Genomic DNA, 24,624 nt, shown 5'->3' with positions numbered 1-24,624 from the left:
CCAGTTTGTGTATGTGTCTGTTTGTCTGTGTGTGTGTGCTGTTCTCAGCCCTGTGCCTGGCGACTGTGCACAGGTTTGTGTGTCTGTGTGTATGTGTGTGAGAGCTGTTTTAAGCCCTTTGATCTGGCGACAGTGAAACCAGTGTGTGTGTGTGTGTGTGTGTGTGCCATCTGAACCCTGTGCCCTGGCGACTGTGCAACTGGTTTGTGTGTTTGTGTGTGAGTGTATGTGTGCTGTTCTCAGCCCTGTACCCTGGCAACTGTGCAACCTGTTTGTGTGTGTGTGTGTCCGTGTGTGTTAGATCTCTTCTGAGCCCTGTGACTTGGCGACTGTGCAACCAGTTTTATGTGTATGTGTATGTGTGTGTGTGAGTGCCATTCTCAGCCGTGTGACTGGCGACTGTGCAACCGGTGTGTGTGTGTGTGTGTGTGTGTGTGTGAATGCTGTTCTCAGGCCTGTGACCTGGCAACTGTGCAACAGGTCTGTGTGTGTGTGTGTGTGTGTGTGTGTGTGTGTGTGTGTGTGTAAATTCTCAGCCCTTTGCCCTGGTGGCTGTACAACCGATTTGTGTGTGTGTGTGTTTGTGGTGTTCTCAGCTCTGTGCCCTGGCAACAGTGAAACTGGTTGTGCCTCTGTGTGTGTGTGTGTGTTGTGTGTGCATTTCTCAGCCGTGTGCTCTGGCAACTGTGCAACCGGTTTGTTCATGTGTGTGTGTGTGTGTGTGTGTGTGTGTGTGTGTGTGTGCCATTCTCAGCTCTGTGCTTTGGTGACTGTGCAACCGGTTTGTATGTGTGTGTGTGTTTGTGTGTGTGTGAGTCTATGTATGAGTGCCATGCTTAGCCTTGTGCAATGGCAAATGTTCAACCGGTTTTTGTAAGTATGTGTGTGTGTGTGCTCTTCTAAGCCCTGTGCCCTTGCAACTGTGCACCTAGTTTGTGTCTTTGTGCTTGTGCGTGCGCTGTTCTCAGCTCTGTGCCCTGGCTACTGTGCAGCCAGTTTGTGTCTGTGTGTCTGTGTGTGTGTATGTGCAGTTCTCAGCCCTGTGCCCTGACAACTGTACAACCGATTTGTGTGTGTGCTGTTCTCATCCCCGTGCCCTGGCCACAGTGCAACTAGTTTATGTGTGCGTGTGTGTGTGTGTGCTCTTCACAGGATTGTGCTCTGGCAACTGTGAACCCGGTTTATATATGTGTGTGTGTGTGTGTGTGTGTGTTCTGTTCTCAGCCCTGTACAGTGGCGACTGTGCAACTGGTTTGTATGTGTGTGTGTGTGTCTGTGTGTGTGTGTTAGAGCTGTTCTGAGCTTTGTGCCTTGGCGACAGTGCAACCGGTTTATGTGTATGTGTATGTGTGTGTTGGAGTATGTGTGTGTGCCGTTCTCAGGCCTGTGCCTGGTGAGTGTGCAACTGGTGTGTGTGTGAGTGTGTGTGTGCTGTTCTCAGCCCTGTGCCCTGTGACAGTGTAACCGGTTTGTGCGTGTGTGTGTGTGTTTTTGTGTGCCATTCTCAACACTGTGTCGTGGCGACATTGCAAATGGTTTGTGTGTGTGTTTTTCTGTGTGAATGTGCCACGGGTTTGTGTGAGTGTGTGTGTGTGTATGTGTGTGTGTGTGTATGTGCCATTCTCATCCCCATGCCCTGGCGACTATACAACTAGTTTGTGTCTCTGTGTGTGTGTGTGTGTGTGCCGTTCTCAGCCCTGTGCCTGGTGACTGTGCAACCGGTGTGTGTGTGTGTGTGCTGTTCTCAGCCCTGTGCCCTGGTGGCAGTTCAACCGGTTTGTCTGTGTGTGTGTGTGTGTGTGTGTGTGTGTGCGTGTGTGTGCCATTCTCAGCCCTGTGCCCTGGCGACTGTGCAACCTGTTTGTTTGTGTGTGTGTGTGCGCGTGCGTATGTGTGTGTGCCATTCTCAGTTCTGTGTCATGGTGACTGTGCAAACCGTTTGTGTGTGTGTGTGTGTGTGAGTGTGTGTGTGTGCCATTCTCAGGCCTGTGCTTGGTGACTGTGCAACCAGTATGTGTCTGTGTGTGTGTGCTGTTCTCAGCCCTGTGCCCTGGCGACAGTGCAAACGGTTTGTGTGTGTGTTTATGTGTGTGTGCTCTTCTCAGCCCTGTGCACTGGTGACTGTGCAACTGGTTTGTGTGTGTGTGTGTATGTTTGGGGGTGCTGATCTCATCCCTGTGCTCTGGCTACTGAGAAACCGGTTTGTGTGTGTGTGTGTGTGTGTGTGTGCTCTACATAGCCCTGTGCCCTGGCAATTGTGCAACCAGTTTGTGTGTGTGTGTGTGCTGTACACTGCGCTGTGCCTGGCAATTGTGCAGTTTGTGTGTGTGTGTGTGTGTGTGTGTGTGTGTGTGTGCTGTTCTCAGCCGTGTGCCCTGGCGACAGTGCAACCAGTTTGTGTGTGTGTTTATGTGCCTGTGCTCTTCTCAGGTCTGTGCGCTGGTGACTGTGCATCCGGTTTGTGTGTGTGTGTGTATGTGTGGGAGTGTTGATCTCATCCCAGTGCTCTGGCGTGTGTGTGTGTGTGTGTGTGTGTGTGTGCTGTACATAGCCCTGTGCCCTGGCAAATTCCAAGCAGTTTGTGTGTGTGTGTGTGTGTGTGTGTGTGTGTGTGTGTGCTTTTCTCAGGCTTGTGCCCTGGTGACTGTGAAACCGGTTTGTTTGTGTGTGTGTGTGTGTGTGTGTATGTTTATGTGTTTGTGTGAGTGCTGTTCTCAGCCCTGGGCACTGCCTACTTCCTAAGCCTGGATCTGCTTCCAACTTCTCATTCTTTGTGTTTTCAGACCTGATACTCTCTCCAAGTTTCTTTATCACTACCAAGTGAAGTAACATTTGCTGCCTTCATTGCGTCTGTGAGATCTTCATTGCTTTTATCACAAACATGCTCTTAATACAAGTTTTTACAGGGGATGGGGAATGAGAGCCTAAAACTGGATTCTAAGTCAAAATGACAATACCTCGTATTTGGCAGAATTTAAATTACCAAATGTTTCACTTTCCTCATCTCAGGTTCTTCCTCAAAAGCAAAAACAGCGTCAGCAGGGGCCTTCCTGTCCTTTTTCCTTTTCACAGGCAAGGGCTGGGAGTCAAGAGAGTATCACAGAGGGGGTCACGGAGAATGACATGGGAATGATGCCTCTGGCCACGTCTTGGCTTAGCCAAGTTGAGACCAGATGGCTTGGTCTCCCTAAGCCCTCCCTGGGCCAGTCTGGTAGGGCAGTGTGCCCAGGAAAGTCTCTCAGGTTTGGAATACCCTACTCTGTTTGTGGGTGGTGAAAATCTTAGGGACTACTAGAGCACAGAATAAAAGCCTCCTTTCAGGGGACAGCACCCACCAGAGTCTAGGAACTCAGGTCTGTGGGTACAGCCAGGTCATCTAGCATGAAGGGGCAAAGGTGCAATATTCAGGGAGAAATCCAGTAAGGCCTAGATTTACACCCTACCTCAACTCAACAGCTGTCCTCCAAGGGCTCACTCAGGCTCAGACCATCTCCCAGGAGGAAACCTCCCAATACTGCCTAACCTCTATAGGGGCAAGTAGGCAGATTCACTGATGGGTGTCACTGGCAGGATCTGGGGAGCAGCTGTGCACAGAGGCCTCTTCCACATGTGAGGCAGGAGATATGAAGGATGTGGGGACCCTGATCCGGTGCCATGACTGCAGAAGCAGAGCTCTGGGACTCTCCACCATGGCCTGGGCTCTGAGGCCCACTCTGCAGGAAGGGGATTGGCTGGCAGCCCCAGGCTGACTCTTTTCTCCCTCTGCCCTGAACTCCCCTGGATTCATGATCTTGACATCTCCTCTTTGCACATCTTCCTCCTCTCAGGGTCCTGGCCCCAGTCGGTCCAGACACAGACACTCAAGAGTCTACAGCTCTGGGACAGAGGGTACATATATTCTGCTCTGGAGACAGCAGTGATACTAATGGTTACAGTCAGGTGTGCTGGGATCAGCAGCACCCAAGGGCTACCCAGCACCCACAATGCATAACGTCGTCCTTGCCCTTTGGGTCCCTCTCCATTCTCCACTCGTTGTCTGGCCACGTGGCCTCCCTGGCCTCCTCCAGCTGCAGGTAGAGAACTCACTCTGTTGCCTGAGTGCTTTGTTTCCAGGAGCCCCTCACTCCCAGGGGTCCCGCACTTAGGAAAAGAAAAACATCCCTGGGCTCACCGCTGGACTATTGGTGGGGACAGCTTTTGGGTGAGGGTAGAGCAGGGTGGGGGTAGGGTGTGGGTAGGGTTGGATTGGGGTGGGGTGGGCGTGTGGGAGGGGTGGGGGTGTGGTGGGGGTGTTGGGGTGTGATGGACATGGGTTGGGAGTGGGGTGGGTTGGGGTAAGTTTGTGGGGTGATGGTGTTGTAAGGGTAGGGGTGTGGGGTGGGTGTGGGGTAGGGGAAGTTGGAAGAGGCCCTTGTGGCTGGGTGTCCTAGGGGCGCCTGGGGGCACAGGTAGACAGTTGCACACATAAAGCTACACAGATAGAAAGAACAGGGGGCCTCACTCAGAATGTTTTGGGCTCTAAGGGGTGGTAGGCAAGCAACAGGGGCACAACATTGGCAAAGAATGACCTAGATAGGTGCATACTGAGAAAGCGGTTCCACAAGTTAGCTGAGCCCAGAGGCCCTTGTTTTCTGGTCCCCTGAAGGAATGCAAAGGCAATGGATCAGGCCAATGTGACTGGTACTGTGAAGCTGTCCAAGGTGATGGGAGAATGTAGAATGCAGGCGCATGTCACTCAGCTCTCCAGGGCAAGCACTTCCAACCCTGACCGATGCTCTGCAGGTCAGCCCCCTTTATGAGCAAATGCCAAGATTTTGTAACCTTTGAGGATAAGTCACAAAGTTAGAAGTGCAACCTGACATGATCGATGAGCAAGTGAAAGAAAACAACCAGGACAAAGAAAGTTGGGTGCTTATCAGAATTCATGTGCCTGGAGAATAAGCATGTACTTCTGCATATGTGCAAGTTTCCTCTCAGGCATGTAAGTGTGTAAATGTGCATGTGTGTGCACATGTGAGTGCAGAAGAGCCTTCCAGTATGTTTGTGAGTATTAGCTGTCAGAACTGACCTAGACAGGTGATAGAAGTTGGATAGCGAAAACATGAAAGTCTCAGGGAAAGACACATAGACTGTGGCCAGCAGGAGCACAGAAGCCAGGGTACCAACCCCGTTTCCTCACTGAGCAACCAACTTCTAAGTGAAATCATAGTGGTGCACCCAGGATGCCTGGCAGAAAGGAGAGGCAGAAGGAAAATGCCTGGGGAAGACCAGTGAGAGTGCAGAGGAATCGAGACACAGAACAGGCTGCAATCCCAGAACACAGAAGCCATGGTGAATGATCCACAGCCCCTGGGACACCCAGCTACAAGTGTCTTTCCATCCTTCTCTAGTGTCAGGCGTTCTTTCCCTAACCTTGCCATGAGCATGAGCACCCCTTGCCTCTTTTATGAAGTTTCAGAGATGGATCATCACTGCAGCATAAGCACCTGCTACCTGCAGAGTCTTCCAGTTTGAAACATCACTCTTTGTACTCTTTTTAGAATGCATCTATATCGGGTATCAGGACTATAGGATGGATGGCTTACCTTGATCCTCTTGCTGCTCCCGGCAGCACAGGCTTGGGCAACTGGGCAGGCTGGTACGTGTTCTCACATGGAGAACAGAACCACTTTGAAAGGGCCTCAATAGGCTAAATGGGCAGACATGCATTTCTCCTGCACCAATGAGCCATGGAACTTAACAGTGAGTTGTCCTTAGCATCTCAGTGGCAGGAGTTCAAACAAGTTTCAGTAAGTTTCCTCATGCCAGTAGAGCATGCCCCGTTTCTCTCTCTGTGCAAAGTGAGGCCAAGCCTTTACAGGTCTGTGCAGTGTTCACGTCTGTCCAGCGAGGGAGGGAGGGTAACCCGTCCCCTTCTGCGGTTCAGCAGTGACTGCCCACTGTTGGCTTTCAAGTTTGAGAAAGCACTCTCCAAATGTGTGGACTAAAAACTCTGATCTCCTATTGGTGCAACTCACTCAGAAGTAGAAGAGCTTGCCTTTACTTCAAGGATAAGCGTCTCTCTTGAGCACTACTGTCCAGAGAGTGGCAAACCACAACACCACCACATAGAGAGATGGAGACACACAGACACCAGCGCCTGGTACACACACAGAAGGATTGCCCAAAACAGTGATATGCCAGAAACAGAGATAAAGAGACACAGAGTGAGCTTTGTACCCTAAGGGTCTGGTGTCCCTGAACAGTGGAGATCAATTGTAGCAAACGGTAGGGTTTTTCCCTACTCCCATAGCATCCGGACAGCAACAGGCTCTGTCCCATGGAGAAAAGTACCCAGCCACGTGGACCCCCTGGATATCCTTTGGATACTGAGGGAGAGCTCCCAGTTATTGCCTGTCCCGGAGGACACAGGAGTGTGCTGTTCTGATTGTGGAGCAGGAACCCGTGGTTGGTTGTCTGCCACCCATTTCCAGATCCAGGTCAATGACAGTGCCTGAGGTAGCAACAGAGGCAAAACATGCTACCTCCCTGGAGCAGAATGTGGCCACGTGGGGTCACTGGAGCCCAGGAAGCACGGAAGAGGTCTAGGGGCGTGTCCATAAGTGTGCCACCCACTACCCTCTCGGTCGTTGGTCTAGATTTGGGCCAGTAGCCTGTGAGTGGCTTACAGCCTAGGGCCCCTCCTGTTTGGCTTATCACCCAGGGCCGGTTCACCATGTCCTGGGCTGTCTGCCACCCATTTCTTCAGCTCCAGACCACCCTACACACACCAGCCCCTGCTCCCCAACCATCACCCTCACTCCCCGCCCCCAAAGAGCTAGTGGGCCCCACAGGTTTACTGCAGCCTCTGCCACCATTGCGCACCACTTGCTGTGCTATTATGTCTCGTCCCTTCACATCTGCACCAGCTGGGGATCAGGGCCAGGCCCAAGAGGAGAGAGTGAGGCAGTCAGAGGAAGGAGGGAGCATCCTGGGACCCCAGACCTTTTTAATTGTGAGCCCAGGTGCTCAGTGGGCAGGGGCCCCACAGCCTGTCTTTGTGATGCTGTGCATAGCCTGGACCTTCCAGCCACCAATTGTTACGCCAGGCAAAGAGGCAACCCTCTTCAGGGTGGAGGCAGTGGAGGACAGCAAGGCCCTGGTAGATGAAGACGTGGTGGGGATCGAGTGGGAGTTTCAACTATTGGCGGAAGACAGCACCAAGGAGGTAGAGGTTGTGACAGATGACGAGCGGCAACAGGGGTTCTCCCAGGAGCTGGAGGAAAAAACGGTGGAGGAGCAGGGCTGGGAGAGGCCCGGAGGCCCGAGTGAGCTTCCAGCGCTAGATGAGCTGCAGGCGCTGGCCGCCCTTCGGGTGGAACTGAGCTCTGAACATGAGAAAAACCACAGGGCCTACATTCGATTCATGCACAAGAGCCATCAAAGGAGGAAGAGTCACTTGGCTTGGAGGAGTGCCATCATCCAGGGCATCCCTGGCTTCTGGGCCAAAGCTGTATCCTTTTTGCTGCTTCTTGGCGTCCGCTGCTCAGGAGGAGGAGGAGAAAGAGCAGGAGGAGTGTTAGGGGCGAGGGCACTGGAGGCCCCTGAAGGAAGTGTGGTCCTGGGCAATTGGCAGGCTCTAAAGGGACACCCCAGTAGAATCTGGGCAGGGCCACACCTGTGTTGGAGCCATGACTTTGAGTCTCTCCTTCTGGCCTGCATCTGAGAAGGAGCAGCACCTGAGGCCTCTAAGTCAGGAATGACCAGAGACAGTTCACCAGATGAGCCTTGGCAGACAGTTCTCATTGTAAATGTAGAGGTTCCCAGGAAATAGCTGAGACATGGGAGTCTCATTCTCTCTCTCTCTCTCTCTCTCTCTCACACACACACACACACACACACACACACATACACCCACACACACCAACCCCTTTGCTTTCAGACATGGTTTGTTACAATGACTACAAGTCTGAAAATGTAAGCAGTGACATGCCACTACCCAGCATACACAGGTCTGGAGGAGAACAGTAGCGGTCAGAAACAGCCCCTGCTTAGAGAATGCAGATCACCTCAGATGCAGAACACCACAAAAAACCCACAACTGCCAGGAGCCAGCATGGGAGACCCCACACATGACAAGGTCATGTGGGAGAGGTCTGACAGGCAAGGCGAGTCAGGACTCGAGGGCCCCCCTGGACCTGCTTGAGCATCTACCCCCAAACCAGAATCTGTCTGTTTTACAACTTTCACAAACTCCTCTGATATTAACGAGGATACCCACGAGGGGGGATATCCACGACCACCTTTCTCTGAAGGAAATCAACTTAGAGCTCTAGTTAATAACTCTCCTGGGTACAGTGGGTGTGTTCCAATTCAAATCCCTTGGATAGCTTTCTAACTTGCCTGATAGGTTTTCCCAGACTCTTAACAGCTACACATGTGATTATTCACAGCCTCCCAACCACAAGAGGTATGGGAGGCTTAAGATAGTCCAACAATGCAGAGCTTCTCGGGGAGTTAAAATCATTAGAATAGAACTAGTAGAGGATTTATTTGTTGAGCTAACCCTTGCTGCCAAGTTTCCATACCCCTTACCCACTATGTCCCTGGGAGTATATCGATTAATATAGTTGGTATATAGAAATATAAGTAGTAGCTTTGATGTTAACAACCTTAGACCCTTGAGTTAATAAATTCTTTCCTTGTTATCCCCCACTGCTCCTGTTGCCCTATAGGAATGCAATTCTATCTAGTCCTTTCAGGGAGTGGCGCCAAACTTTAGAAAAATAAACCTTTGGAGAAAATAAGTTTTTCTGGTTGCATAACCTTTATCACAAGAACAATGTTAGCAGACCTCCTGGCCAGAAGATGATATAAATCACCTAAAGCCTTAGTGTATAATAAGTTTGCAGAAAGAAAGCCTGGTTTCGATAAGGATCAAGGACTGCTGACCTCGCATGACTCTGCACCCTCTATTATCTTTTATGTACAACTTAGGGTATAAAAGCTCCTTTTGAAAATAAAGCTACAGGCCTTGCTCATCAGGCTTGTTCTCCCTGTGTCATTCTTGTTTCCTTTTCTCTCCTTTTCTCTCTCTGTTCTTCCTTCAGGATGACGAATTGGAGCGTGGGTGTCCTCTGAGTCCACTTACCTGCCCGGGCTTCTAAGACTCAATCGGGAGGACACCTAGCGTCTTCAGGGAAAGGATGCTCTGCGTCTTCACCCCACTGAGAGGGCGCCTGTGGCCTCCGTGGACAGTGCAATATGGTGTCACGGGCTTTATTTATTTATTATTATTTATTTCTGTGTAAACCAGATAGATCAAGCCTCTTTCTCTCCCCTCTGCTGTCCTTTCACCGACGCCATTCTCCTGAGGGAATCCCTGGATCCAACCGGGGCTGGACCCCGGTACAGAGCCATGAGTGTGCCTGATGGTATGGAAGGGCCTGAGGACAACAGTGGTAGCCCGGCAAGCAGAAGTTCCCGGCATCCTTGCAGATGCCTGTTCTGGTGTCCTTCTTCCACCCGAGATTACGGCTGATGCTCCTGGCTCTTCTTGGCTCGGCATGTGGCCTGAAAGCAGATTATGAACCACCCTCAAGTTTGCATCATGATCAGCAACCAAGATAAAGACTTTCTCAGCTACATGATTGACTTGAAGGTCAGTGAGGGAGACTGAGGATGGCTGGGTATGGGACTTGGCAGAGAGTAGGAGGATCACGTTATCCATGTTCCTGCACTGTGAGTCTTTGGAGAGGCGTCGTGGAAGCTGTTAATGTCTGCCTGGGAGGCAAGTTGAGGCCCGTATAAGCTTGCACCTTTCCCTCCTCCCTATTCTGGCTGGTGCAGGTGCAGAGATATCCACGGTTCCACTGCAAGCTGATCTTTTCCTTTTGGGAGAACCCCTACTTCTTGAACACGGTGATCATTAAAAAGTATTACCTTGACATCACTGGTAAAACGTGCCTCCCTGGGTGTTGAGTGTGGGTGTGCAGGGTTGTGGATAACCCATCTTCAGGATCCACCCCAGTTTCCCTGTCTTTTTGCAGGTCATAGGGCATGTTGTTCCACTCCAGTCCACTGGATCTGGGGCTTTGAACGGGGAGCACTCAGCCACAAGTTGCACACCAGGAGCCTTAAGTTTCTCAACTGGTTGTCAGGCTACAACTGCTCAGAATTGAACAGGATTGCTGAGGTGGGGATACTTTGGGCCTGCACACAATTGGTGATTGATGTTGGAGTTCTTGGCTGCTCATGGGATGGTTCAGGGCCTGGTCAGTCCCGGGCTGACCTTGCTTGTGTTGCCAGCAGATCATCAATGAAGACGTATGGAATGATCCCCTGAAGTACTACTCCAGGGAGGAAGGTTCCTCCATGAGAGGTAACTGACAGAAACACATATGGTGAGGGGGTCTGGAGGTGGGCTGAGAAGAGATAGCCGTGTAGTAGCCATGACACTGTCCTTTCCCAAACGGGGTTGCTCAGGCTCGTGGAAGCTGGCTGTGGAGCCTGAATTTGAGCCATGCATGTAGAAGGTGGCCTCCTGAGACTTGAGGCTTGAGGACTCATTGTGTCCGTGAGTGCAGCAAGCCTCCCTCACGTCAGCTGTTGTTGCAGTGCAAGAGTCCTAGATGATAGTACCAGAGGCAGGGTGAGTTAAGTTTCTTTGTCAGAATCATTCTTCCATGGGTCCTGCCATCCCCGGGATTCCTGCTGCTGACTGAGGTGAGATTGCCTGGGCCCTTCACTCCTGCCCCTTACCCTGGGAAGGCCTATCATTGAAAGGGTGTCCTCTCTGGGGTCCCAGTGCACCTGTGTGCTGACTTTGGGATCTTGTGTGAATTTCCACATCCACCACTTGGTATCTCATCACCACCTGACATGCTGCACTGGAAGCAGCTTCAGGGTGCCTTGGGAAAATACGGAAGAGATCGTGGGGGAGGTGGACAGGGAGACCAAAGGGCAGGGCATGGTGCCTACTGACGCCATCTCCAACATTGTTAGACATGAGCGTCTTCACCTCCTGAAATATCTGTGTTCCCCGTTTGCGTTTGTGTCCCCATGCCGAGCATGTGTGTGTATGCATGCATGTGCCTGTGTTGTCTGTGTTTATTTGGATGTGTGTGAATGTTTCCAGCCCAGGGCAGACGCAGAGATGAAGGTGACAGGAGAGGAGGTTTCAAGGAACCAGAAGAGGAGGCAGGAGGCATCCCCAGTCTCAAGGTGGTTGGTTGCCGTATTTTCACAGTGACCCTGTCCTGGATGGTAATGAGGAAAGGACGGCCAGTGATAACTCTGGACCATGGCTCCAGAAATCTTGAATTAGACCAAATACAAAACACATTCACCATTTCCACCATGTTAATGTGTGTTTGGACCGGGAAGAGGGGGTGCATGGTCTGAGGATTCACCCAGGGCAAATCAGGTAGGGTGGGGCTTTGAAACCACTGCCTGTGAAGCCTTCGGTCTGTGGGGACTTGGGCTGGGCTGTGGAAATGGTGGATGTGGTTACAGCATGACCCGGGATGGTGAGGAGGCTAAGGTCCTGCAGAGATGGGCAGCGATTCAAAGGAGAAAGAGGCACAGATTGCCTGCTGCACTGGAGACTTGTTCCACAAACGTGAGAAGGAGACATGAGAAGAACACAAACGTGTTCAAGGAGAAGGGAAGGTCCTTGAACAGTGCAGCACATCAACCAGCAAGCTCCCTCCCCGAAGGTGGTACACACTGGCACGTGGCAACACAAAACGCAAGATGTGCTAAAGTAAGCTGTATGTGCAAAACCACAGGAATCCTAGGAGAGACAGGGTATGAGCGTGGCATCCCTCCAGGCACTTCCAGCCTCCCTGGCAATGCAGAAAGGTGAGGAAAGCGCAGGAGTGGGTGTACATGTGTGCCTCTCTGCCAGGGTGTGCCTGCGAGGGAGGGAACAGGGAGGAAGCAAGAATGGTGGGCTAATTGGATGTCCCAAGGCACCTCAGGAGAGTGGGAGACACAGAAGCCCCTGGGAGCAGTTTGAGCCTGCTGGTTTTCAGGGACTAGGGTCTAGGCAATTAGCAGTCCTGCCAAAGATACTCCATGGCTTATGCTGAAAGTCCTAATGTGTATTCCTTCTTTCCTCTGGGGTCTTGCCTCTGGCTTTGGGGGCCTGAGGGGCAAAGGTGTGCATCTGCCCCTGAGGGAGGAGGTTTCTGACAGTATCGCTGAAGCAGAATTTCTGATTTTGTCTGCACCAGGTGACACTCAGAAGGACCTTGCCTTCCAGGTGACCGGTTTGGATGCCCCTGGGCCCAACCGGGTCTGGCTTCCTTGGCACATGGGCTGTGTAGGCAAGCAGGGATGCCTGACTGTAGGGAGTCCTACCTGGGTCTAACAAGAGCAACTGAAAGAGAGTCTTGGCATTTAGCAAATCAGTGAGGCCTTGGTGGTTCAAACCCTCTTGGTGCATTTCAAATAGAAAAGCTGCTTTCTGCCCAAGGGAGGCATGAGCTGTGGGCCCAGAGCGGGCAGGTTTCCCAGGGCATCATCTGATCAGGGACTCTGTGTATCTGTGTAGTGTTAAACAGAGGGGATGACGTGTAGGGATGCCACTTTACCTGTACAACCTCAGGACTTGTATCAGAAGAGAGCCTGTATCTGTGTGCACCTTCTTCAGAACACTGGATCAGAACCAGGCCTATCACAGTCACAGTATCTTTGGCCTTTCCAGCTACATGGAGATAGCACTTGGGGACACAGGTAGACAGTTGCACACATAAAGCTACACAGATAGAAAGAACAGGGGGCCTCACTCAGAATGTTGTGGGCCCTAAGGGGTGGTAGGCAAGCAACAGGGACACAAGATTGACAAGGAATGACCTAGATAGGTGCACACTGAAAAGCAGTTCTCCAACTCAGAAGAGCTCACAGGTCCTTGTTTTCTGGTCCCCTGGCATGCACAGGCAGTGGATCAGGCCAACGTGACTGGTACCATGAAGCTGTCCAAGGTGATGGGAGAATGCAGAACACAGGTTCATGTCACTCAGGTGTCCAGGGCGAGCCCTTCCAACCCTGCCCGATTCTCTGCAGGTCGGTACCTGTCATGAGCAAATGCCAAGATTTTGTAACTTTTGAGGATAAGCCACAGAGTTAGAAGTGCAACCTGACATGATCGATGAGCAAGTGAAAGAAAACAACCAGGACAAAAAAAGTCGGGTGCTTACCAAAGTTCATTTTCCCAGAGCAGAAAGCCTATACTTCTGCATATGTGCAACTTTCCTCTCAGGGATGTTACTGTGTACACACGCACGTGTGTACACATATGTGCCCAGAAGTGCCTACCAGTACACTTGTGAGTATGAGCTGTGGGAACTTACCTAGCCAGGTGATGGAAGTTGGATAGTGAAAACAGGAAGGTCTTAGGGAAAGGTACATGGACTCTGGCCAGCAGAAGCCCTGAAGCCAGGGAATCGATCCCTGTAATCTCACTGAGTGAACAAGTTCTAAATGGAAGCACAGTGGTGCACCCAGGATGCCTGGCAGAAAGGAGAGGCAGGAGGGAAGAGCCTGGGGAGTGTGCAGAGGAAAGTCCACTATACCTGCAATTTATGAAAAGTCAAAAATGTACCTAATGAGCTGGAAGGAGAAACTACCTAATTAATGGAATTATTTAGCTGAGGAGATTTCCAGCCAAACAGCCAAAAGTACTGCCTGGTTTCCTCTTGCTGCCTATAGTAAAATATGAAGGGAAATTAAAAAAAAAAAAAAAAAACTTTAAGAAAAAGACTATTAAAAAATGAGACAGAATTTGCTGATTTGGAAATTTTTCAGTCTTTTAAGATGACCGAAGATGCTAAAATTAATGGCTATCAAGCAAAGATCATATCCAGGGCATTAGAGTAAGGTGGTCCAAATATAATATTGTACATCATCTATATGTCAGTTCTTAATATATTTTTTTAATTAACTTGCTCTAAAGATTTGTGTGATGGTAAAATTCTCTGTTAAGCCTCAGAAAGGTGGAAGGGGATGTTAATGGCATTATTTAGTCAGGCCAATGCCCTCCAAAGAGTTTAGACGTGTAACTCAGAGATCACTTCAGTCACACAATACGACTTCTACTAAGTTTCAGAGTGTTATCCCTCAGCCATCTCAGCAGAAAACCAAGGCAAAATAGGCCTATGAAGACATGTGTGATTGTGGTTTTAGAGTGGGGTGCTTTCGAAGAACACCAGTAAGATTATCAGGAGGCACACCAAGTTTTTATGATAACATATTTAAGTTTAGCTTAGATTGAAAGGACCAACAACAATACAAAATAAGAGAACTCTGGACTTCTACCTTCGACAAGCAGGAAGCAGACTAGGGAGACTGTTTCACTGTATCAACCTTTCATGCAATGGAATCATGTTAGAGGGCAGAATTAAAAAGTCAGAGACCGAAGCTTAGAAGTTTCCAGGCCTTGAATCCTAATCCAAGGACTGCCAACAAGAACCCGTGGGATTTCAGAATTGCTACTATTGACTCCCATCTCCCCTCCTCTTTCTGGAACAGGAGTGTCTATGAAGGTTATCTATGCCTGACCCACCACTGTATGTTGGCTGTTAAAGTGAGCAGATTGACTCATGCCTTTTGTTCACAGATCCTCAGGTCTAGAGGAACTATACTTGTATAATTTGAACTGTTGTATTGGAGAAGACTCGAGAGTCTCTTGGACTGCAAGGAGATCAAACCAGTCAATCCTAAAGTAAATCAGTCCTGCATATTCATTGGAAGGACTGATCCTGAATCTGCAGCTCCAATACTTTGGCTACCTGATGCAAAGAACTGACTCATTGGAAAATACTCTGATGAGGGAAAGCTTGAAGGCAGGAGGACGAGGGGACGTGAGAGGATGAGATGGTTGGATGTCATAAACAACTCAATGGATCTTGAGTTTGAGTAATCCCCCAGAGTTGATGATGGGCAGGGAAGACTGTCCTGCTGCAGCCCATGGGGTCGCAAAGAGTAGGACACAAGTGAGTGACTGAATACTTGAGATATTGCACAACTGGACCCTGATCCATATCTGGACCTGACTTAAATGACAAGGTCCTAAACTTCAAGTTAATGCTATAATGGATAAAATCTTTGAAAGCATTGGCAGGAAAATGCATTTGGGACATACAAGTATGTAAACAATTTGTGGCCATGTGTGTACCACGTGATTTTAAATTATGTCCACAAATCCTTACCATCAAGGGTGGATCTTATACTCCACTTCACATGTGGGCTGGACTTAGTGGCTCATTTCTAACGTTAGAATATTGTAGAAATGAAAATGAAGTGTCTGAGACTAGGTCATAAAAGGCACTGCATCCTCCTTGCTCATCCTCTTGGGTCACTCACTCTAGAAGCCTTCTTATCTTGAGAACACTCAGGTAGCCCAGCAGAGAGGTCCATGTGAAAGAACTTAGGCTTTCTCCTAACAGACAGCAAGGAAACTGGTTTCAACAGCTATGTGAGTAATCCATCTTGGAAGGAAATCCACCAGCCCATGTCAAGGCTTCAGAGGAGGGCAATCTCATGAAACCCGGAGCCAGAACATTCAGCTGAATTACTCCTGGACTCCCAACTTTCAGCAGCGGTATGAGATAATATTGTTTTAAGCTATTAGTTTGGGGTAATTTGTTATGCAGCAGTAGTTCACTAATGCACTGCCAACTTTGGGCAATGTCTTTATCTAGGGGTGCCTGTCAATTTAGTTCAATCTAAGCCAGAGCCTGCTATGTGAGCTTAGTAAAAATACCCCACCCTTGATCTGACCACCCTCAGTATCAGATCAAATTTCTTGTCACTCACCTCAATATCTTATCAGCCTTGCCTAGCCTCAGCAATGATCCTCTCAGTTTAACCAGAATCCACCCTCACCCATCAGTTCAATTCAGTTCAGTAGCTCAGTCGTGTTCAACTCTTTGCATCCCCATGAATCGCAGCATGCCAGGTCTCCCTGTCCATCACGAACTCCCAGAGTTCACTCAGAGTTCACTCAGACTCACTCCATCGAGTCAGTGATGCCATCCAGCCACCTCATCCTCTGCCGCCCTGTTCTCCTCCTGCCCACAGTCCCTCCCAGCATCAGTCTTTTCCAATGAGTCAACTCTTCGCATGAAATGGCCAAAGTACTAGAGTTTCAGCTTTAGCATCGTTACTTCCAAAGTAATCCCAGGGCTGATCTCCCTCAGAATCCTTACGGTCCTCTTAATAAGTTTCCATCCACTGACACCCACCCTGTTATTGTTGTTGTTCATTGCTTTTCAGTCCCCCAGTCTCTTTGCAACACCATGGACCCGCCCTGTTGCTTAGCTATAAATCCCAGCTGTGTTCCTGCTGTAGTCAGACTCGAGCTCAATCTCTCTACCCCATTATAAGACCCTGCTGTAGTAGTCTTACCTTGAATAAAGTTTTTCTTACCACCTTTGCTGCTGCTAAGTCACTTCAGTCATCTCGACTCTGTGCGACCCCATAGACAGCAGCCCACCAGGCTCACCCACCCTGGGATTCTCCAGGCAAGAACACTGGAGTGGGTTGCCATTTCCTTCTCCAATGCATGAAAGGGAAGAGGAAGTTAATTCCAATACTAGAAATGAGAATGGAATGAGATTCTGAGAGGATAATATTCAACCCTGAGTGGAATGACTTTTGTTTCAGGAAGAGTCCAGTCAAGCAAAAACCTGGGGAAAGAAAGGGAGGAAGAAAGGAAAGAAAGAGGAAGAGAGAAGGGGAAGAAAGGAAGAAAAAGAAAGAAAGGAGAAAGAAAGAAAAGTAAATGTCTCAACAGATGTTGTAAACTATCCAATAAAACAATTTTCTTTAAATTTTAAAAATAGAAATAGAAATTTGTAGCCATATACTCATTGCATTTGATGGTACTAAGAACAAGAAAACCCATTTACATATCATGCTTAGAAGTCCTGGCCAACACAATAAGATTAGTTTAAAAAAAAAAAAAAAACTAAAAATATACCATGTTATTTGTAAAAAGAAAAACAGAAGAAATAATTTAAAAAAACGTTTTATTTCTATAAATACTAATTTTACTTACAAGCCTTTGGCAACATGAATTAAATATTAAATTTTATCTGAGAGAGCAAGCAAAATAGAATCCTCCTGTCCCCTTCTCCTCCTGCCCCCAATCCCTCCCAGCAGTAGTTGGCAATAAATAACAACTTATATTCTTTAGGAGCATACTTCAGAGCAAATAACAGTAACAATATTGATAACACTAAGGAAGAATAAAAACACATAACTAAACCATTTCATATTTTTACTATAGAAATAGAATAAATGAGCTACATATATAAAAGTCTGCACGTTTAATTATACATAGAAGTTTTCACCTGAGACCAGAACAACACACACTCTTTCTGCAAAAGTGGTTTAAGCTTACACTTAACAAAGTGCTTTGGCCTAAGCAAACTAACTGGAAAGTCCTAGTAAAATATTCAAAGTGCAAATCAACCAGTCAAGTATGGAGTAAATAAATACAATAGACTTTACACTCAGAAAATTACCTAAAATGCAGACAAGACTCGCTACAGCTTAGTCATCTGTAGTCCTTCCTGTTCAGTTCTGAAAGGGATGCTAAGCCCTTGGTGATTATCACTTCCCAGCATTTTGTGAAAGCTTAGAGAATGTAAATAAATTGAGGAAGGGTGAAAAAAGAGTGGGGAGAGATAAGGAGGAGAAAGGAAGGGAAAACGAGATATTTCTCCTGGCATAGGTCTACAGCCAGGATCCCAGGTTCCTTGAATTGTGCACAGATTGTTTGTTACCTGTGCCGGAAGTGGAGAAGAGATGGCATTAAAACATACCTGCTGCTGCTGCTGCTAAGTTGCTTCAGTCGTGTCCGAATCTGTGCAACCCCAGAGCCAGCAGCCCACCAGGCGTCCGCATCCCTGGGATTCTCCAAGCAAGAACACTGGAGTGGGTTGCCATTTCCTCCAGTGCATGAAAGTGAAAAGTGAAAGTGAAGTCGCTCAGTTGTGTTCAACTCTAGAGACCCCATGGACTGCAGCCAACCAGGCTCCTCCATCCATGGGATTTTCCAGGCAAAAGTACTAGAGTGGCATGCCATTGCCCTCTCCAAGACATGCGTAAGGAGACTCAACTCCAGGAACCCACAGAGGCAGTGAAGTGTACTGATGTTCAGGAACCAATACTTGGAGGGTACCCCGCAGGTCTGTCAATGGGACCTTGGAGACCATAAGCAAAAATTTTCCACAAGTATAATCACAGATTAGTTCGATAGATTAGAGCAAGGAGAATAACTCTATGACCTGATAAATACCGAATTAAACGAGACAATTCTTGCACATCAGACTGTATCAAGTAAGACCAAAATTCAGTATGAGTTTGATAAAATGGGAAATTACACACACAAAGAATTAATTGTTAACCACAATACATTTGTGTCCAAGGCAAGATAAGGCACAACACTGAAATCTTCATATGTTCAACTAGGGTAAGACACAGGTAACTGGAAAAGGTAAGGAAAAACTCTATAAAGGGTTTAATCACCCTGAACCATTTTTATCCACTACATTTACTATTCTCGGACAACTCCATTGTAGTTTAAGAGTAAGAGAACTAAATTTAGCCCAATTCATAAATCTAACAGATTCCCTGTGTTTGAGCCTTTTCAGTTAAAACTATGGGTCAAGGACAAATCAAACTAGATGTCAAGGCTTTTTTCCCTTGAGAATCTTAACTTGCTTTACTATTGTGACTTAGACAGACATGGCTACTTCACTGTGACTAAAGGCCAGCCAAATGGGAAAGGGGATGGAATGAATCAAATTACCCTTTTGATCACTCAACAGGAGATCCACGGGCACCAGGCCTCATTCTGTTAACTATCTCTGCTTCTGCAACTGTAGTCAATGATACACAGGGCTTGTTTGATGCTTACAGGAGCCCCTCACCAACCACAGGCATTTCAATGGTTGGCTTCCTTGAGATGTCCCTGGGGTAGGTAAAGACACTCTGAGACAGTGTTCCTTCTGCCTTGGCTCCATGCCTGGAGTGAATGTGTGTCTCTTCCTCAACTGGGACAAGAAGTCACAGCTCTCCACTGACTAAATCCCTTATCTGCTTCAAACTCACATCACAGATTCTCCATCAACTTCTCCACACCAGGCTTTTGGAGCCAGGTTATCTTAGATCAGCAAAACAGAGGCACTTCGGAGAGTTCAGCAGCACAGGGGACTATACCATAAGAAAGTCATTCCAATCTGGCTGTATAGTTAATACTGAGATCTTGAAGGCATGAAAACAGTTGAAAATTACGTTTCTAAAACACTCAACAGATTATATGTATAGCAGAGGTTTTGAACTTACAAACAACATGAAATACTGAAATAGGTTGTTACTTTTCCTCTCTCCCCCTCTCTCATTCTTTCTCTCACACACACGTGAGCACATACTTTTTTACATATTAAGATAATTATATGAAAAACAGGTAATATATTTTTAAAAAACATCTCAACATTCAGGTTAATTAAAACTGTTCTTCATGAATTAAAAAAAAAAAACATAAATTACCCATTGGTTTCACTATATTTGATACTATTGAATACTGCTATAATTTAGATTTTTTTGTTTTTAATGGGGATTTTAAATTTGACTGAAATACTTGCTTCAGACTTACTGAAAGTAGAATTAAGGGTTTTTTGGTTTTTTTTTCCAACTCCTACTTTTAGATTGGGGTGGGGGGTGATGGTTCAGAATCAGATGTGTTCACAGTAATGGATGGTACTTCCACCAATCCTGGTTGAAGAGGTTCCAGTGATACCTGAATAACAACTTTTGTTTCAGGAGGTAATCCTTTTAGCTGCTTAGGCTTCTTAAACATTTGTTTAGCTGTTTAGGCTTCTTGAACAATGGGTCTTGTGCTCCATTTTCTCTTTGTAAGTTAAAAACTGTAGCCAACATTTGGAACACTGGTGAAAACTCTTTACCCAGTGCCCTCTATAATGACACATGTATGGTGTTGCAGTTTTAAAAATTTTGAGACAAAACGGACAAAGCAGATTCTTAGTGTTACCATGGTATGCTTTGAATTGTGCATCCACATCTGCAAAGACTGATGATCTGTAATTGCAAACCTGGCATACATAGGGCATTTCACCAGGCTTATGATTGTCTTTCATGTGCTATAAGAGAACCTGATCTGTCTCAAAGGACAACTCACAGATTTTACAGTCTGCAGAGGGCTTCTGGGAAATGTGAATACTTTCAGTGTGACACTGCAGCTGGAAGGGAGTAGGAAACTGGTGGTGGCAGTGCTGGCAGGAGGTGTGGTTTTTCCAGCTGTCACCTCTCTGCCTTTCAAGTCCCAAATGGTGCTTCATGTGATTCAGAAACTTGACGTTTTTTAGAACTTTCAAGCAGCTGAGGCATTTAAAGGCTGTGTGAGTTTTCGGTTCTGGCTGCCCATCTCCTATATGCTGTCCATAGTAGAAGTCACCAAGTAACACAATCAGATTTCCTTCTGTGGGATCAACAATCTTGTTTTGACTTGCTAAACTTGGAAAGTCAGTTTTTTTCAGCCCATTTTTCCCTAAAGGACTTACAGGCTTACAATGAGCATTGTCCTTTGGAAAAGCTGTTGGATGAGGTTCTCCATTCTGAACATGGCTTAATGAGGTATGAACACTGTCTGGTGTGCTTTGCTCAGTAGTCACTGTATGAAAAATACCAGAAAGGGATAAAGCTAAAGAATGCCCCCTATAATTCCATCACTGTGTTTAGGCCTTTTGGGATCTGTGCTATTTGTTTCAGAAGTGGAAAGTAGCTTTGATACACGAGGACTTTTATTCATATCTCCTGAAGAAACTGCTGTTTCTACTGGAGGCTGCAATGAACCTGTGAAGATAATCAAAGGAGAATATAATTCTGAAACGCTATTAGGCACTATTTGTGGTGAAATATTTTATAATCAGCTTCAGACAAAGGCTCAACAATGATAGGACTATCTGTTGATCTTGATTCAGAATCAGAACCTGGCAAGACAGTCCGTGCTGCTGATGTAGGAGTCGCATGACTAACAGGCTGTAATTTGTGAGCATTATCTTTCTTGAAGTGATCACACATTTTTCTCCTTGAACATGAACCTGGGGTAACTCTGTTCAATGTTTGAAATGACTGGTTTTGAATTTGAGGTCATCCCAAAACAGATCACATCAGCATTTTTATTTACATGTTCTACCCCAACAAAGATCAGTTCAGCATCTTCATCATCTACTTGTTTGGTTTCTCCTACACTTTTCTGTGGTTCTGGCTCTTGTTCTTCACATAACATACATGGTGGTTCCATATTTTAAATATTTTTTTTTATTCTTGAAGGGCGTGGCCACCAATCCCAGTGCTTTCTTTATATAACCTGCCACCTAAGTATAAACATACTACATATTAGTTAAGTACAGAAAAATGCTGTATTTGATTATCTCCAAAACTCTAGGTAGTTATAAACACCATTATCTTACAGATGAAGACACTGAGTATCAAAGAGGCTAAATGACAGCTGAAAAACCTATAAGTCTACATGACTCTAGAATCAGAGCATTGTCCCATGTTGATTTTAATCTCTTCTATTTTAAAAAAAGAAAGAAGGAAAGAAAAGGAAAAAAAACACAAAACACCACTGATCATTAGGTGAAATTACATGTAAAGGATGAGTATTTTTACAAAAGCACTATTGTACAGTGTTTAGAAACATGGACTTTGGAGTCAAAGAAGATTGAGCTGGAATTCTAAGTTAGCCACACACCAGCTGCATCTTTTTGGGCAAATTTATAACTTTTTAATGTGTTTCTGTATCTTAAAGACAAACATGCTTATTTCTTAGACTTAAAGTTAACAGCTCTTTTAAAAAAGCATCAGCTATTTAATGGCATCTTGTTTTGTAGTAAAATTGGAAGAAAACGTATCTTAAAAGCACATTACAACTGATTCACACATACTAATTTCATAAATGTTAATACAGAAAATAGGTAGCAGATTCAAAGTATAAAGTATCTAGACATAGTTAACAAACAGCATAATTCAATGTCAAGCACTTAATACAGGCCTAGCAAATTGAGAATGAACTCTCTTGATAATCTCACCCCAATTCCACACTGATATATTCTAAATTTCTGCCTCTAATCCTGACTAAACTTAAATCCAACAATGCTTCATCCTTCATTTTACATGTCTCTTCCCCACATAGCATACAAAGTGATGCCAATATTTCTCTAATACCAGTATTATACAGAGACATCACACACACACACACACACACACACACACACACACACACACACACACACACACACACACACACCCAATATCCCTTATGAATATAGAGGCAAGAGTACTCAACAAAATACTGGCAAAAAAAATCTAACAACATATAAAAAAGATCATATACCATGATCACGTGGGATTTATGCAGGTGTGCAAAGTTGGTTCATTATATGAAAGTCAATCAACATAATGCCATTTTAATACAATAAAGGACCAAAAACACATATGCTTACAGAAAAAGCATTTCCCTGAACCCAGCACCTTTTCATAATAGGCGTTATAAAAAACACTTAAGGTAGGAGGAGCTAAGATGGCGGAGGAGTAGGACGGGGAGAACACTTTCTCCCCCACAAATTCATCAAAAGAACATTTAAATGCTGAGTAAATTCCACAAAACAACTTCTGAATGCCGGCAGAGGACATCAGGCTTCCAGAAAAGCAACCCAAGTCCTTGAAAGGAGAGAGAAGAAATACAGCTCCACTCACCAGAACACCGACACAAGCTTCCCTAACCAAGAAACCTTGACAAGCCACCTGTACAAACCCACACAGAGCGAGGAAACACCACAATAAAGAGAACTCCACAAACTGCCAGAATACAGAAAGGACACCCCAAACTCAGCAATTTAAACAAGATGAAGAGACAGAGGAATACCCACCAGATAAAGGAACAGGATAAATGCCCACCAAACCAAACAAAAGAGGAAGAGATAGGGAATCTACCTGATAAAGAATTCAGAATAATGATAGTGAAATTGATCCAAAATCTTGAAATCAAAATGGAATCACAGATAAATAGCTTGGAGGCAAAGATTGAGAAGATGCAAGAAAGGTTTAACAAGGACCTAGAAGAAATAAAAGAGAGTCAATATAAAATGAATAATGCAATAAATGAAATTAAAAACACTCTGGAGGCAACAATTAGTAGAATAACAGAGGCAGAAGATAGGATTAGTGAATTAGAAGATAGAATGGTAGAAATTAATGAATCAGAGAGGATAAAAGAAAAACAAATGAAAAGAAATGAGGACAATCTCAGAGACCTCCAGGACAATATTAAACGCTACAACATTCGAATCATAGGGGTCCCAGAAGAAGAAGACAAAAAGAAAGACCATGAGAAAATACTTGAGGAGATAATAGTTGAAAACTTCCCTAAAATGGGGAAGGAAATAATCACCCAAGTCCAAGAAACCCAGAGAGTCCCAAACAGGATAAACCCAAGGCGAAACACCCCAAGACACATATTAATCAAATTAACAAAGATCAAACAAAAAGAACAAATATTAAAAGCAGCAAGGGAAAAACAACAAATAACACACAAGGGAATTCCCATAAGGATAACAGTTGATCTTTAAATAGAAACTCTTCAAGCCAGGAGCGAATGGCAAGACATACTTAAAGTGATGAAAGAAAATAACCTACAGCCCAGATTATTGTATCCAGCAAGGTTCTCATTCAAGTATGAAGGAGAAATCAAAAGCTTTCCAGACAAGCAAAAGCTGAGAGAATTCAGCACCACCAAACCAGCTCTCCAACCAATACTAAAGGATTTTCTCTAGACAGGAAACACAAAAAGAATGTATAAACTCGAACCCAAAACAACAAAGTAAATGCAACAGGATCATACATATCAGTAATTACCTTAAATGTAAATGGGTTGAATGCCACAACCAAAAGACAAAGACTGGCTGAATGGATACAAAAACAAGACCCCTACATATGTTGTCTACAAGAGACCCACCTCAAAACAGGGGACACATACAGACTGAAAGTGAAGGGCTGGAAAAAGATTTTTCATGCAAATAGGGAGCAAAAGAAAGCAGGAGTAGCAATACTTATATCAGATAAAATAGACATTAAAACAAAGGCTGTGAAAAGACACAAAGATGGTCACTACATAATGATCAAAGGTTTAATCCAAGAAGAAGATATAACAATTATAAATATATATGCACCCAACACGGGAGTGCCGCAATATGTAAGACAAATGCTAACAAGTATGAAAGGACAAATTAACAATAACACAATAAGAGTGGGAGACTTTAATACCCCACTCACACCTATGGATAGATCAACTAAACAGAAAATTCACACGGAAACACAAACGTTAAACAATACAATAGACCAGGTAGACCTAATTGATGTCTATAGGACATTTCATCCCAAAACAATGAATTTCACCGTTTTCTCAAGCGCACATGGAATCTTTATGGTACTAGTGAGATATATTTGGTAGGAGCCATTATAAATGTCACTACAAAGTGCCTTTTAAAGAATACAAGAGACTGACCATATGACCTGGGAGCTCCACTCCTAAGAATGTATATTAAAAAAGAA

General features: G+C 45.9%; 1 protein-coding gene and 1 pseudogene across 1 annotated transcript; one reads left to right on the top strand and one right to left on the bottom strand.

Moving 5' to 3' along the window:
- The first annotated feature begins 6,865 nt into the window (after positions 1-6,865).
- LOC132344632 (testis-specific Y-encoded protein 1-like) lies at positions 6,866-10,429 on the top strand. Its single transcript, XM_059884289.1, has 6 exons — positions 6,866-7,004; positions 7,056-7,492; positions 9,563-9,640; positions 9,829-9,934; positions 10,029-10,174; positions 10,291-10,429. The coding sequence occupies exons 1-6, from the start codon at positions 6,881-6,883 to the stop codon at positions 10,366-10,368; spliced, it is 969 nt and encodes a 322-aa protein (XP_059740272.1). The 5' UTR covers positions 6,866-6,880; the 3' UTR covers positions 10,369-10,429.
- A 9,574-nt stretch (positions 10,430-20,003) lies between these two features.
- On the bottom strand, positions 20,004-21,334 carry LOC132344631 (zinc finger protein 280B-like; annotated as a pseudogene).
- Positions 21,335-24,624: the final 3,290 nt, after the last annotated feature.

The sequence above is a fragment of the Bos taurus genome, chromosome Y (assembly GCF_002263795.3).
Source record: "Bos taurus isolate L1 Dominette 01449 registration number 42190680 breed Hereford chromosome Y, ARS-UCD2.0, whole genome shotgun sequence".
Classification (NCBI taxonomy): Eukaryota; Metazoa; Chordata; class Mammalia; order Artiodactyla; family Bovidae; genus Bos; species Bos taurus.
Note: the sequence above shows the minus strand (reverse complement) of the source record. Positions and strands in the feature narration are given on the sequence as shown.

Excerpts from the sequence above, each read along its gene's own strand:
- LOC132344632 (XM_059884289.1), top strand. The coding sequence starts at position 6,881 with ATGTCTCGTCCCTTCACATCTGCACCAGCTGGGGATCAGGGCCAGGCC. Across the intron at positions 7,005-7,055 it reads CTTTTTAATTGTGAGCCCAG|CCTGGACCTTCCAGCCACCA; the intron begins GTGCTCAGTGGG and ends TGCTGTGCATAG. Across the intron at positions 10,175-10,290 it reads AATTGAACAGGATTGCTGAG|ATCATCAATGAAGACGTATG; the intron begins GTGGGGATACTT and ends TGTTGCCAGCAG.